This window comes from Rhinolophus ferrumequinum, chromosome 6, assembly GCF_004115265.2.
Source record: "Rhinolophus ferrumequinum isolate MPI-CBG mRhiFer1 chromosome 6, mRhiFer1_v1.p, whole genome shotgun sequence".
In the NCBI taxonomy this organism is placed as follows: domain Eukaryota; kingdom Metazoa; phylum Chordata; class Mammalia; order Chiroptera; family Rhinolophidae; genus Rhinolophus; species Rhinolophus ferrumequinum.
In genome coordinates, this window is record NC_046289.1 from 491,488 (window position 1) to 507,334 (window position 15,847).

Below are 15,847 nucleotides of genomic sequence, written 5' to 3' on the forward strand. Positions count from 1 at the left end.
CCACAAGGCCAGACACGTGAGGGCTGGCCCTGGGCTGGGGAAGGGACACCTGCAGGATAGGCAGGAGGGCAGAGCCACCGAGCACCCTCCCCCAGCAGCCCCACCAGCCGTTATCCCAGACACTGGGGCGATCCCCCGGGGACCGTCACAGGCCCCCCGATCCCACTGATGGAGCCGTGCTTCAACACGGAGACGCCCATCTGGACTGCAAAGCTGGACAGGTGTGTGTCGCTGTGTGCCCCTCCCCACCTCAGAGGCCCCTTGCCCTACAATTCCTCCCCATTCCCCAGGCCACCCCGAAGTGACTGTCCCCTGTGCTTGGCGTCTTCCAGAACATCCCACAACTGGAGTGACGCAGCACGCAGCCTGTGCTGGGCTTCCCCCTCAGCACCATGGCCGTGAGCGCCATCCTGTTGTGTCTGCCCACCGGTGCCACGACACAAAGGGCCCGTTCCAGTGAAGCCTCCGTGACTGCCAGTCCTCACGTGGACGTGCTTCTACCTCTCACAGGCAGACACCCGGCAGCAGGATGGCTGGCTGTTCGGCAGCTGTGCATTTAACTTCCTGAGGGGCGGCAGGACCGCCAGACTGTTTTCCAAAGCGCGGCACCTCCCACGTTCCCGTCGTCACAGCCACCTGGCACCTCGCTGAGGTGCCAGTTTGCATTTCCCTGGTGACTAGTGACGCCACACATCTTTTCCGGGCTTGTTGGCTATTCGTGTATCTTCTTTGGAGGAAATGTCTAGTCTGATCCTGTGCCTAACTGTTAACTGAGTAGCTAATTTTTTAACTAGGTTGTCTTTTTGAGTTGTACGTGTTCTCGACATATTCTGGATGCAAGTCTTGTTATCAGATACGTGATTTTCAAAAATGTTCTATTTTGTGGGCTGTCATTTCATTAATCCCAGTTATCTGGTTTTCCTTGCCCTGTGTGTGCTTTTGGTGTCACATCTAAGAAACCACTGCCTGACCCCTGGTCGCGGAGATTTACTCCTGTGTTTTCTCCTGAGTTTATAGTTCTGGTTCTTACATTTAGGCCTTTCATTCATTTTGAGTTGGGTTTTGTGCAGGGTGCAAGGTACGGGACAACTTCATTCTTTTGCATTTATCCAGTTGTTCCATCTCTATTTGCTAAAAAACCTGTTTTTCCCCCCATGGAATGGTCTTAGCATCCCTGTTGAAATCGATTTCCCTTAAATAGGACTTATTTCTGGACTCTTAACTGACTGCCAGACAGTCTTGATTACCATGGACTGGAGGTAAGTTGTGAAATTAGAAAGCATGAGGCCAACATTGTTTCTCATGTTGGTTGTCTTTCTTCTGGTTGCTGTCTTTCTTCTGGGTCCATACTATTCCCACCTAAGTTTTAGGACTAGCTGGTCGATTTCGGCAGAAAGTCAGCTGGGGATGTGCGAGGAATGGCCTTGAAGCCGGGATGAGTGTGCGGAGCCCTTTGCGAGGGCGGCCGCCGCCCCTGCCCAGGGCACAGCCGTGGAGGTGCATGTGCAGCCGACCCGGGAGGCTCAGATCACTGCCTGCTGTTATGACCGTGTGTGATGACCTCACTTGGGCTCAGATACTTAAGCTCCACATCTCCCTGGTGGGTCCTGAACCTGGGGACTAATTTTCCTCTGACCACATTAAGAAAAAAGAAGGTGTTTTCTCTCTGGTTATAAGGGTTATTTATGCGCACTCATCAGAAAATTTGAAGACTAGAAAAAAGCTAAAAGAAGAAATGTCAAAACACATGGTGTGTTGACGGTGGGCAGGCTGTGTGTAGGTGAGGACGTAAAGAATGGCTACACTTTCCGCTGGACGTCACTGTGAACCTAAAACTGCTATGAAAAGTTGATGCATAAAAAAACCCACAAAAACCTGTGATCACACCCCCCAAGGAAGAAGTGCAGCCTTCCTCCTGGTCTGTTCATCCAGGTGAAATTCAAGAAACACAGCAGGTGGTCTCCTGCGGTCTCTGCTGGACCCTGGGGTGCCTCTGGGGGTGGACACCACCACCTGCTCTGTGGGTGAAGCCCGGGGGTGCAGAGACGGGGCGGGGACAGGGATGGGCGGAGAGACAGGGCTGGCAGGACCTGGCCGAAACGGGGTTGGGGGAAAGGGGGCGCGGGGACCGTGGTAGCTCTCACCTCCTCCGACACTTTAAACCTGCGTAGCAGCGCCACGACTTTCTGCTTGAAGTTCTGCTGCTGTGGGACAACAGGACACTCACAGCCACAGCCCAGACGCTTCCCTCAGGACACGCCCAGCGCATTCTCCGCGGGAGGGAGATGCACACTGAACGGCACCCTCGGAAGTTTAACAACAAGCATTTTCCACCACGGCTGAAGTCATATCGGAAACGGGCTGGGAAGACCCACCACAGGAACCAGAGAGACAGCGTCTGCTGACTCCAAGGTTCTCCCAGAAGCCTCCGGGCAGACGCGGCTGCCGCCCTGCCTAGGTCCCCGGCCCCTCCCCAGGCACTGTACACAGCCCGGCAGGGTGCAGTGCAGAGCCCCAGCTGCATCTAAGCCCCAGTGCTACCCTGGGCTGCACAGGCTCTGCTCCAGCCACTAGCCTCGGAGCGAGGCGGCTACTCTCAGACACAGTGTGTGTGTGGGGAACGACCCTGCCAAAGCAGGCCCAGGCTCCCCCTCCAGAGGGGGGACACTCAGGCCCTGGGACTGAGGCTCAAACTGCTGCAGCCGTGGGGGCAACTGTGCCACCAGACAGAAGTGCTGGGGCCGTCAGCACCAGGGCGGCCCTGGGCACCCATTGCCATGGCTTCATGGGGAGCAGCTGTGAGCTGTCCCAGGAGCTCCAGCACCCAGTGGGGGGCCTTCTGTGCCAGCTGAGGACTCTGCCAGAGGCTTTCCTCCTGGAGAAGCCTGCCAGCCCTGCCAAGGGGGGCTGCATGCTGAACATAGATGGGACTGGCCTCACACAGGGCACCTCTGGGCACAAGTGGGGACAGGAAAGCCCCCAGCTATGCTCATGGAGTGACCTGGGCAAGAAGGCAGCCACCCCAGCTTGTCCACAAGCCTGAGACAGCAGGTGGGGTCTGCATGGGGACGCCCCGCCTGGCTCGCGTCTGCCAGGGGAGCTCTCACTGCAATGCCTGAGTGCCTTGCAGTCCCTACTCCCAGGCCACGGCATGGGGTCTTGAGGGGAAGAGACAGCACTTCTGGCAGGCCACCCCTCAGCGTATGCCCACTGCGACGCCCCCCCCGCCCGGCGCCCGCCCCGCCCTTCCCTAATGTTAGTAGCACCAGTTTCCACCGACCCTGGCCATGGACGTCGTTCTTACTATCGATCGCCGCTGCTTCTTGGGCTTGCCCTCCTCGAAGTCATCCTCGTCCAGGTCCTGCAGACACACGGCACCTGAGGCCAGGGACCCCGCCCACAGGGATGGCGGCCTCCCGGGGGCTCACGCAGGAGGCCAGGGGCCCAAGGGCTGTGCCTGAGTCCCTGCCCACACACTCCGAGCCCCGGGACGAAACTGGCACAGCCCTTGGGGCTGGGTGCCTAGCCCCCCGCCCCCCGTGACGGATCTGGAGGGTCTTGACGGAGCCGCTGGCTCTGGGGTCCTGGCCTGCGCGGCCCAGGTACCTGCCCTGGCGCGGCGTCGTCGCTGGCCTCCTGCTCAGAGGACAAGCTCTCGTACTCCTCCTCAGAATAGTTATCTGCGGGGTGGGCACACGGAAGGGGCAGCGCCTTGAGATTCCCCCCGGCATCCTGGCAACGGGGCAGCAACCCAAGGACGGCCCAGATGCGTGGGGTGCAGGCGGCAGTGGGGGAGGGGGCCGCACTCTGCACCACCTCAGGCCCCACCGCACCCATGGCGGCCCCCACAGCCCTTCCCGCCCAGCACAGCATGCATTTCAGCCTGGATCTTGTGTTCGACTGGGACCCTGCCGGTCCCCCTTCATCTCACAGGGACAGTGACCCCACCTGTGACGGTGACAGCCCATGCTAGGCCCTGTACCCAGACCCGGGAGGCACCACGATCCATCCCACAACCTCCACTTATTGCCGACGTCATGGATGCCGAGGGCAGGGCTGGGACGCCCCACAGCCAAGTCCCCACAACAGCACAAGGACCTCTGCTCTGACCTCGGGGCCACCAAGGCAACCCAAACCCCACACAACCACCACCTCTGACATCTCAAACTTGCAGGATGGTGGCCAGGTGGCACAGAGGCAGGGGCACTCACCCGTGGACTTGGCCTTGGGCCCAGCCTGCATGGCACTGTCCTCGTGGTCGATGGGCTGGCTGGACAGGGAGAAGATGCAGATCTCGGCTACCTTGGCAGAGGCGTCCTTGACGCTGCTGCAGAGGCTCAGTACCTGGCCGCCCTCGGGGGGGCGTTGCATCACCTGGGGGAGGGGGTGGCACATTCCAGAATGGACCAGGGCAGGACGTGTGGGTGGGGGACGCCACGGGCAGGAGACAGGGACACAGGGCCAGAGGATACGGGAGCCAGGTGGACGGGCCAGGGGGAGAACACTGGGCCAGCCTGGGGGGGCAGCGCCCGGCTCAGCTCCGGAGACTAGAGGTTGCCCGCCTGCCCGGGGGCCACAGCTGCAGCGAACTATGTGAAGACAGCAGCTCCCAGACATGACCACTAGCCCACAGGATATGACCACATGTCTGTGAGGACCACGGAGACTGGCCACCTGCCCGTGGCCCTGCCCTGCCCCACGCCAGGTGGTTACCCACAGCTCCACGTCCCTGACGCCCTGAACACAGCTCCATGACCGTGAAGGCCCCGAAGCACAGGGACCCCAACGTGCCCTTGCTGCCCGCCCCTGGGCCCAGCCTGCTGCTTCCAAAGTCCTGGAGAGCCAGAGCTCTGGAGCTGGGGACCACTAGGCCCTCCAGGACAGGTGGTTAGGGTTGGTTCTGTTCTCACACACTTCCCATCGTTTCCTCACCAGGGGACTTCAACTTCATGTTACTGACCCACCCTGAGCACATGCACCACCCTCCCGGGCATCCCTGGTGCCGTCTGCAGCCCTGTCCTGCTGGACAGGTCACACCGAGTCCAGGCCAAAAGCTACCCTCAGCCGAAGGGCAGCCATCCCTTCAGATCCCAGCTGAGAAGGTGGTGCTAGGGCCACGGGGCCGCCCGGCTGCCTCACCTCGGCCATGTTGATGGCGCCCGCCGCCAGCGTCTTGTAGCCCAGGATGGTCCGGTTCTTGTACCGCTTCCTCCGCTGCAGCATGACCTGCAGCCTGTTACCGTCCCTCTTCAGGAAGTGAGGGTACTGCGGGGGAGGGGTGCTGTCACACAGGCCGCCCACTGGGTCCTCACCGGCTCATTGGCCCCAGTCAACACTAAAAGCCACCGACAGGCAACATGCGGTTTGCCGAAGGTGTCAGGTGGCTATGCACCCGGGGCTGGTCGGGGCCACTGGGGGGTGTGGCAGGGCTTTGAGGGTCACAGAGCTGTGTGCACGAAGGTGTCCACAGGTTCTTCTCCAAGTTCACAAGTGAAAACCAATGTTGCAGTTGGGGCAATGGAGTGGTCATACACCTGGAGTTCCACCTGAAGACCGGGCTGCGATGGTGGTTACACACTTGTGCCCATTTCTTAAAACTCACAGAACCATATATTCAAAAAGAAGGAATTGTACGTTTTGTAAATTATACTCCAATAAACCTGACCCCCACAAAAAGAAAAACATCCCCACAAGCCCCAGACGCGCTGTGGTGGGACAGAGCTGGGGTCAGGGTGCCACCCACGTGTCCCCCTGCCCTCCCCCCCACAAAGCCAGGCAGCAGGGGGCTGCGAGGGTCGGGGGAAGTGGCTTTGGGGGAGGGCGGGAGGCAGGACCCGGCAGAGCTCTCCTGTATCCACTAGACCACACCTGTCTTACCCACTTACAAGGAGAAACGGGTTTTGTGGGTTTGAAATGGACTGACACTAAACACAGTTTGAACGTTTAAAGCACGTGTTAGGCAAGGAGAAAGTATGTCTGCTGAATCCAAATAACACGGATCTTAAAACAACCACGAGAACAGAAACAAAGGCAGGACAAGCTGCCCTTTGGTCAGTTTGGGGCTGATCTGGGTGGACAGAGTCCAGGGGATGTTGTCTGCTTCATTCTGGGGGTGTGTGTCCCGGTCTAAACTAAGCCCACATCCACTGCCCGCCCCCAGAAATACTTTGAAGGGGTCTGAGCTAATACTACGCGTCTCCATGTCCCTTCCCCATCTCTTCCCAACATGAGAATGGAAAGACTGAAACTCGGTAATTTGAGTTTCCAGCCTCACTGCTCTCTCTTTATCATGGAACGGGGATGAAAAAACTCCACCTGTTATAAAGCCACGCGCACTGTCTAATGTTTCAGAGTAAACCGTGGGGCGGGTGACATTGAGGAGAGCCCACCTGCAGTGAGAAGGTCAGGGCCAGGTCGGTCTCCACTTGTCCACTGGGGGGCAGCACGATCTCATGGGACCGCAGGACGCGCTTGGAGCCCTGGGAGAGTAAGACAGCGTGCCATTCACGTGACACCAGCTAGACGTCCCCTCAGTTCTATTCAAACTCTCAGGATGAGGAGCCACAGCGTGGGGGCACAGGTCCCGAGGGCAGCTCGACAGATTTATCGAGAGCCCTAAAGACGTCCACGCCTTTGAACCACTGAATCCTCTTCTAGGAATCTGCCTAAGGACTGAGACACTTAGAACAGTCACTGTAAATTTACTGCAGCCACCAAGAAATGCAGCCAAGGGTGCAGGGCGACTGGACACTGGGAAGAGCTGGGTGAGATGCCAGGCAGTTCTGAAAACGCAGGACGGTGGGGCGTGACCACCCTGCAAGAGTCACCAATGAAAACGTGGCGGCGGTGTCACAGGATGGGGCACCAGAGGGCCTACAAACAGACCCGAGAAACACATGGACGCATGGGAACAAATGTGCTGCATGCCAACGAGCCTGCAGGCTGGCAGGAAGTCGTCACTGAACGGCTGTGGTGAGTGGGGTGTGAGCCACGTGTACAAAGCCATGCCCAGGCCAGGCGGGCACCCAGCACAGCGCAGGCTTGGGTCAGTGAGAAAGGCCAGCAAGATTGCTTCCTCTGAGAATTCAAACAGAAGGACCTCAGCTTGGGTGGGGACTGAGGTGACAGGAGCAGGCCAAGGACAGGCGGAGGGACATGGTGGGGTGGTTGGCATGGCCCAGCTCCTCGGACGCAGGTGCAGAGCAGGCAGACAGCAGGTGACCCAGACAGGAAGATGCCCAAAGGGAAGCCGGAAGGAGCTGAGCATCGTGGGGGTGGGCAAGCAGCCAGTCAGTGGGGGAGCTGGAGAGGCAGGGCGGCTCCCAGTGCCTCGGACCCTGATCCTGGATGCTCAGGCTTGGTCACGAGGGGTCTGGGAAATGGGCAGCTGGAGGAAGGGGCTCAGGCCCAGAGCCCAGCCGTGGGCAGCTTCCTGCGGCCTAGCACACAGCTCTGCACGGCCTGCTGGGACGCTGAGGACTCGCAACAGCACCTCCAGCAAGGATAGAATTTCTTCAGAACTTTATTTAAAAGTAATGTTTCCAGGTGGCGGCAACTGCCTACAAAAGTGGACGGGCCTCTGCCTCCTCAGACGCCAGCTTTCAGTTCGGAGGTGAGCCAAGCTCCATGGCCCCAGGTCTTTGAGCAGCTCCTGCAGGTCAGGCCAGGAAGCCCTGGTGACCCACGGGCCAGTCCCGAGCACTCACATGGGGCCACAGACGTGGGCCCCAGCAGGCTGGGCCTGGGTGGGGTGTGAGGCACGAGGAGAGGCACCGGTACCTGCTGTAGGTCAGCTGTGGGGGCCCCGCCAAGGGCATTCCCACACTTAGAGGAGGCTGTGGGCCGGTGCTGGGGGACAGCGGGGAGAGGTGGATCCTACACGCTCCCACACCTGTGGGGGGATGGCCGCCAAGGGCCACAGGATGCACTATCTGGGCAGCCCAGGGCTGAGAGCCACCTCCCATCCTGGGCAGTGGACCTGGAACCCAGGAGCCCCTGAAAAGGCCACAATAGCCCAGACGGCCGACGGGGCCCCTGCCTCCTTGGCTGCCGGGCGAAGGCAGTGCTGAGGGTCCGGCCCTCCTGACACAGTGACCTGTTCAAACCAGACAAAGGGGGCTGCGAAGCTGGGGGAGCACTAGCGCACAGACACGAGGCCCTGGGTCAGGGCTCGTGGGTGACGGGCGCACGTGCGGGGGGCGTGTGTGCAGCGCAGGGAGGGTCCGCACTTCTGCCCCGGGAAGGCCCATCCGCAGGTGAGCTCAGCACTCGCTTTCCTCCACCTTCCAGAACGCTGGGCTAGCTCCCTGCCCCACAGGGGATGGCACTGCACCCAGGGGGCTTCCAACGCTGCCAAAGCATCAGGACTGTCTTCCAAGCCAACTGCCCGGGAGAGGCCCTCCCGCTCCCTGGACGCACTCGGCCCCCAGCCACCTGCACAGATGTGGGGCTGCCTATTGGTGTGGTCGTGCCCTGTCGTCTCCTGGGCAGTACAGCCGTCCTGCGTGGCCCCAAGACAGTGGCAGAGAGAGAGCCTCACCTGCATCTTCACGGCAATCACCACTGAGATGGGTTCTTTCTCCAGCTCCTTGAAGACCACCAGCTTCTTCAAGGTCAGGCTGCACAATCTGCAAAGGGCACAGACTCGGCTCAGCATGACTGCACCCTCCCACGCCTCCTTGTACCCCAGGAAGGCCCTGGCTACAGCTGGGTCACGCTGGACCACATGCCCTCAGCCCCCAGCCTCCAGCACGACCGTCACCCCTCTAGACTGGCCAACACATCTCCCAGGATCCCTTGCCCAGGCCCATCCAGGCTGGGAGCCACCCTCATGGTCCCTGTGTGGCAGGCAGCCCTCAGCATCCATAGGCTGTCGGCCAGGCGCCCCTCTCCAGAGGGTGCTGGAGGGCGGGTTTCCCTGTCGTAGGGGGAGCTCGGTGAGGGTCTGTGGACAGTAGGCAAAAGAAGGGCGTGCCGACCAGTGGTGCCCCCACAGCCAAGGGTGCCAGCGCCCCCAGCTGTGAGGGCACTGGCCTCCCCACCCCACCGGCCCTGCCCACGCTCCCCTCTGGTCAGGGAGCTTTTCTTGACCTTTCACCTCCATCCTCCGTTCTGAGCCACACAGACTCGTGGCGATGAGTGTGGGGGACACATGTGCACCGTGTCCACTAGGCCTGAACCTTCCTCCTACAGCCCACGCGCACATGTGCTGCCCTGCGCCAGCGGTCTTCCTGGAGGCAGCAGCCCCATGAGGCGCCAGGTCGGTGGAGTGAGAGTGTGTGCAGACCCGCATCCGCCGGCCAGGGTCACACGTCTCAGAGGCCCTGGTTCACTTCCACTCAGGCGTCAGCCTGCTGGCTCGCAGGACAGTGACACGGCTGCGTAAGGGTGACTGCACAGCCATCCAACATGTCACTGTCCACCAGCATAGGTTCAAGGGCCAGGACGAACTCCCAAGGTCTGTGCTGGAGTCCCACTTGGGAAATCCAGACTTTCCGTGCCCACCTGAGTTGTTGTTCGGTCCCCAAGGTACGCATTGAAACCCCAAGCAGCAGGACAGACACCAGATACAGCCAGGCCACATGGTACAGCCGTTTACTGCCATCAAAGTGACACTGCGCTCTGCTGTCTCTGTGCCTGTGAATGGGGCGTGAGGACACAGTGGGTCAGAAGGAAGACCCCGCACACGTCTACATCCAGACATCAGGGAGCCATGCATGAGGCAGGCGGGCATGGGTCTGGGAATAGGGCCTGGGCACAAGCAATCACAGACCTTGGAACCACATACTTCAGGAGCCCCTGAGCGCCTGGCCACCACACATGGAGCCAAGACAGACCCACCCTGTCCAGGCAGAGCTGAGACTAGCTGCTGTCCAGGCACGGAGCTGAGACCCGCCGCTGTCCAGGCAGAGCCGAGACCCGCTGCTGTCCAGGCAGAGCTGAGACCCACCCTATCCAGGTACGGAGCCGAGACCCGCCACTGTCCAGGCAGAGCCGAGACCCGCCGCTGTCCAGGCAGAGCCGAGACTCACTGCTGTTCCGTGGCCAAAGTTGCCCGTCTTCCCTGGATCCAGAGCCCACACCTGAACCCCCTCCTTATCCAGTCCTCAACACCAAGACACCAGCCCCTGCCCTAAACACCAGAACAGGCAGCAGACAACTAGGGACAGCCCTTGTGCCCGAGGGGCCGTTGGTCCTAAGCTATTTGCCAAGCCATGCCTTTCCATGGAAGCCCCCATAAAAAAGGTTGGTCTGGCCTCTGCCTCCGGACAGTCCCTGGTGCTTCCCCCCAAGGCCCTGTGTGGCATGGCGTACCTCTTGTTCCCCAAGCACTGTAAGTGACGTTAAACTTTTCTTTCAATAGCACTGACCGCTCTGCATGGTCACACAGTCACCTTTATAAATTGAAACCCAATGTTGTCTGCATTCCACTGAGCCCAAAGGAGCCAGGAGACAGACCTTCCCCAGGCTGTGACACCCTGATTTGAAGGCAGGGACAGCTCCAAGTTGGAGTGCCATGGGGGGGGGCTGACACCTCACACAGCACGGCGCCCCCTCACAGCTCCCAGTCTGGCCCCTCCACCCACTGGGCCGCTCTGATTCCTCAGGCTCTGCCTCATTGAACAAACAAACTTGCATGGATAAAAGTCGGTGAAGGCAGATTAAATGAGTTAATATTCACCAAGCCGGGCCACAGCCTGGGCCATAAAACAATGTGAATGAGTTTAAAGAACTGAAATCACATAAAGTGTGTTCTCTGATCAAAATGGCGTTAACTAGAACTCAGTGCTAGAAAGGTAGCTGGGGAACACCAACTACCTGGGAAAATAAACAGCATCCCCTAAATGACCTACCAGCCAGAGGAAGTGTCGACGGAAACCAGAAATACTTCATGGGGAACGAAAGTGCAAAGACATGTGTCACGCCGCTAAACACTGCCAGAAGGTGCCACAGCGCCAAAAGCTCACACTGGAAAAGAAGGACGGTGTCAAGGACACCCTGTAAGACACGAGGAGAAGGAGAGCGTGTTAAACCCAAAGTGAAGTCAGAGAAAGAACAGAGGAAGCCAAACCCAAAGTTGGTTCTTTCGGAAGATCAATACCATGGTAAAACCTCCAGCCAGACAAAAAATTAAAAGAGAGAAGGAAAAGATGACCAGTATCAGGAATAGAAGGCCATCAGCACAGAGCTAACTCAACGCGAGTGGTCAGGACAGACATCGATCTGAGAGCCTGGACGAAGGGCAGAAATCCACCTGGACTCACCGAGACGAACAGACCATCTGAACAGCCTAATGCATTAAGGAGCTTGAATTAACAGTTAAAAGCCTTCTGAAGGAGAAAACTCCAGGCAAATGGACGATGTAATACCAATTCTATATAAGATCTTCCAGAAAACAGAAGAGGAAGGAATACTTCAATTCATTTTATGAGGTTAGCAATGACTCTGACAGCAACACAAGAAAAAACATACAAAAGAGAAAACTACAGACCAGTATTCCTTCATGAACATAGATTTTTAAATCTTCGACCAAACTGAATTCAGCCACATACAAAAGGAGTGACGCATACCATGGCACGAGCAAGTGGGGCTTGTCCAGGAGTGCAAGTCTGCTTCAACACTTGAAAATCATTCGCCGCAACAGGCCTACTGAGGAAAACCATGACATCTCAACTGACCCAGAAAAACTTCTGACAAAATTCAATGTCCATTTGTGATTAAGAACTCTTGGGGAAGTAGGGATGGATGGGAACTTCCTCAACCTGACAAAGAGCACGTCCAAAGGCCCCAGCTGACATGGAGCTAGAAAGCCAGCGATGGATGACTGGCCCTTACGACTGGAGACAGGCAAAGCCATGCCCTCTGACCACTGCCTCTGCATGGCGCTGCGGCCTGCCCAGTGCAATAAGACAAGAAAAGAAAATAAAAGGAGATGGTTGGAGAGAACAGACTCTCCTTGTTTGCAGACAGCCTGCGCATTCACGTAGTCGATCCCCAGGAATGTAGAAAAATGTGAAAACCAGCACCCAGAACCTGTGAGCTTAGCAAGATCATGTCATACAAGTCCAATACATAAAAAGCAGTCGCTGGAAGTCAATTTTTAAAAATGTCCATTTACAGTGGCTCCAAAACCAAAAGTAAATATCCAAATCTAACAAAACAAATGCAGGGTCTGTGTGCTGAAAACTCCCGACAGCCGATGCTAGGGATCCAGGACCTAAACACAGGGGCACCATGCCCCACAGCGGACCTGCAGATTTAAGGCAATTCCAAGGAGGCCACAGCAGGCCTTTTTTCTGGTATCAATTACCTGATTTTAAAATTGATACGGAAAAGCAAAGGAACCAGAACAATCAAAATAACTGGGAAAAGGAGAATGAGGTACGTTGGGCCCTGCCTCTACCTGCCATGGAGACTTCCTGTGAACCCACAGTGATCACCACGGTGTGGTGCCAACAAAAGGGAAGGCACGTGCGTTAACAGAGCAGGAGAGCAAAGTGTGATAAACTGACTTCATCAAAACTTAAAACTTTGCTTTGTGGAAAACACCGTTAAGAATGGAAAGATACGCTGAGAGGGAGAAAATATTTGCAAATCACGTTTGACAAAGAGCTTTATCCACAATACATAAACAACTCCTCAAACTCAACAACCCAACTAACAATGGGCAAAAGATGTGGACAGACACGTCACCCACAAGGCCAGGTCAGTAAAGCAGCACTGCAACACGGGCCCGCCTTTACTGGCGAGGACGCAAACGCGGGGGAGCCACACGGACAGCGAGCGCCACAGCAAGGCCAAGGCCTTCGGCGCACAGGGAGGCGCCACGGTACCTGCCGCTGGGACCCGGGTCAGACACAGGCTCCCTGGGCACAGCCCCTGCACAGACCTCCCCAGGGAACGCGTCGCGTCACAGCAGATGTTCATGACCGCAAACCGGGACGGACCTGCAAGTCCCTCAGAACCATCCGTCGGCCAGCGCGCTGCAGGGCGACGGGCACAGGAGATGGGAAGCCTCTGCATACGCACCGGCCCAGGGAGGCGCGACACAGAGAAGCTGGGGCGGGCAGATGGCGCCCGCGTCTTCGCGTGCCGTGGTTGTGGGCCAGAGCAGGACGGAGACCCCTTGGCGGACAGGATTGGTGACGGCCATGGGGCCGCAAGGGGCCTGGCCTGGGGGAACTGGCCAGTGTTCTGAGCCTGACGGAGGGGTGACAGGACTCGGGTCAGAGCTGTACACACAGCCGGACCGTGTTGAATTGCACAGTAGGCAAACTTTAAAAAGCAAATTTTCAAACATTAAAGACACCACAGGACCTAAGGGACACATCAGCTAGTTGAAACAATGGGCCTGATTTACACCCTACTTCCACTAAACCAGTTACAAATGGGTCCCTGACACACATTTGGGGGTGGGGGTCTCAGGGTCTGGAGCTCTGGCTTCCGGGAACTACTCAACCTCTATTTCTAGTTTCCATCCCTTAGCGTGTTTGACTGGGAAGGCGGGTGCGTCTAGCGCGTGCCGTCCACAGCGTGGAGATGGTTCTGGCTAGTAGCACAGTGGCACTCCCCTCGGACGTGTCCTTGTCACAGGAGCTCAGAGGTCACGAGAGGCCAGCTTTTAGTGGTGCAGAGGGGCTCCTCCTCTCAGCCCCGAGGGGCCCACATGCGGGACAGCTCCCACTTTGGAGGCACATCTCCCTTGACTATGGACACCCACAGCCGCTATGATTTTCCTTCTTTTTTCCCCCTAAGAGATGTTCAAGCTGATGCTATTTGTGCAAACATTAAAAGCATAAGAAGAATCATTTGCATACAGAAACTGACCCACACCAACAGAACAAAGGTGTTTGTTTTCTCGCCAATACTGTTCTGAGACAAAGGCCTGAGGGCTGGATTGTAGCCAGTATTTTATACTTGGCCGTCAAGGAAATCACGAGCAAGTACATTCAAAACCCACAAACCGTGACTCATCACTAACCTGGGGATGTTGTTCCATAGAACAGGCTGCTATCGGACCAGATCAGTAGTAACGGGAAGGAAGCCAGTGTTTTAATCGCAGTCAGTGTGAGGTACAAGCTCTGCACAGCTTCCATACAGGGGGGACCCCTCCACACCTGGGCCTCTCCCTCCCCCATCTGCTCAGGGCAGGTGATACCTCACCTGAAGGAACAGGATTCTGCTTTGTTTTCTAAAACAGAAGTGTTTGGCTAGAAAAATTAGAGAGTGATGCCACAAACCCCACATATCCACCAATAAGAATTAACTTCTGATCTTTTTAAAGAAGACCAGAACCAGAGAAACCCGCGTACGCTCTCCTCACCCTCCCTCCTTTCTCTCTGAGGAACCACCATCTGGAAGAGGGTCTCCTTCCAGGACACTGTCAGCTGTCCCTAAACTTCGGTCTCCCTACCCTCCATTGGTAGCTGGGTGTCATTCGGCATCCAAGCCAGACCTCGGTCCTGTTCCCAGGCACTGAGCAGGCCAGGGCGGCCCCTGAGCAGAGGTGATGGCCATCACGTCCTGGGCAGCACCTTGCTGGTTGTCTCCCCTCTGGCCACAATGGCAGGAACTAGGCAGTCAGGTCGGACACAGGCAGAAGCCATGTGTCGAGGATGGCAGAGCCCCGGCCCAGCCCTGGAGCACAGACCTCTGCAGTTACACGAGGCAGCACCAGGGGGCAGCCCTGTTTCCTGCCTGTTATAGAAACGTGGGCTGCACACTCAGCTGCCGGCTCGCCATGGTTGCCCTACACACGCATGTACATGGCAGTGTTGTTTCTTTGATCATGTGGCTAGGGCCACCCTGCGTGTGCCTCTGCAACTGCCCTTGGCACCAACATCTCGTTTCTTTCAGACAGCTGGGGACGCCAGGTCACACAGCAAATGTGCAAACCCCTGGCTGCTGTGCACTTACTGAGTGTAGTTGATACTTGCTCCCCCCTCCTGAGCCGCAGTGAACACCTTCCAAGACCCCTAGTGGATGCCTGAAACCGCAGATAGTACCAAACCCGATATATCCTGTGGTTTTTCCTTTATATACATGATAATTTATAAATTAGGGAGAGGAAGAGATCAATGACAATAAAGCAGAACAATTCTAACAGTAATAAAAGTTATGTGAACGCAGTCTCGCTCTCAGAATATCTTACTGTGCTGCGCTCATGGCTTCTCTTCAGTGTGTCCAGTTTACTGCCAGCATCACTGCTCCTGCCCTTCCGGCCACAGTCAAGTACAATCAGGGTGACCTGCACATGGGCCCTGCGATACTGACAGCCAATCCAGTGACTACGCCAGCTCCTCTGTGACAAGTGGGGGGGGGGTACCATGTGCAGACGTAGGACACAGGGATGAGTCACATCCTGGGAGGACGGAGCGGGATGCTGGAGATTCACCACACTGCTCAGAATGGCGCACAACTGACAGCCTATGAACCATTTTACTTCTGGAAGCGTCTACTTAAAATTCCGGACCTTGGTTGACCGTGGGTAACCCACATGTACTAACCTGCTATGGGCTGTGTGGGAGCTTCCTGGCATCACCCAGCTGAGTGGGGTGGCTGAGCCTGCACCCTGCACACTGGGAACCCGTCTGGGGCCCACCACACTGCTCTCCCAAGTCGTGGGGTTAGTGTGACTCCTGTTGGCCCGTTTGAGTCCCACACGTCACAATGTCAGTGTCCTCGGGCGCCTTAACAAACGCCATAGACAGCAGCTTACACAAGTCCGTCATTTCTCATAGTTCTGAGGCTGGAAGTCTGAGATCGCGATGCCAGCAAGGTTGGCTTCTTCTGGTCAGAAGGATGCTCCAGGCCTCGGCCTGCTGATGGCTGCCCTCCCACTGCCGCT

At 57.3% G+C, this 15,847-nt stretch overlaps 1 protein-coding gene across 2 annotated transcripts in view; it reads right to left on the bottom strand.

Annotated features, from left to right (window-relative positions):
* The window catches only part of PACS2 (phosphofurin acidic cluster sorting protein 2), a 50,633-nt gene that overhangs the window by 12,962 nt on the left and 21,824 nt on the right, over positions 1–15,847 (bottom strand). The window contains exons 2-9 of one of the 2 annotated variants that reach the window (XM_033107673.1): positions 9,505–9,636; positions 8,540–8,627; positions 6,390–6,479; positions 5,140–5,265; positions 4,212–4,374; positions 3,607–3,680; positions 3,305–3,361; positions 2,145–2,204 (exon numbers count right to left, since the gene is read on the bottom strand). In XM_033107673.1, coding sequence (XP_032963564.1) covers positions 2,145–2,204; positions 3,305–3,361; positions 3,607–3,680; positions 4,212–4,374; positions 5,140–5,265; positions 6,390–6,479; positions 8,540–8,627; positions 9,505–9,636 — 790 coding nt within the window. Of the gene's footprint in view, positions 1–2,144; positions 2,205–3,280; positions 3,362–3,606; positions 3,681–4,211; positions 4,375–5,139; positions 5,266–6,389; positions 6,480–8,539; positions 8,628–9,504; positions 9,637–15,847 lie in introns of both variants that reach the window. The other variant, XM_033107672.1, reaches the window with a different exon arrangement.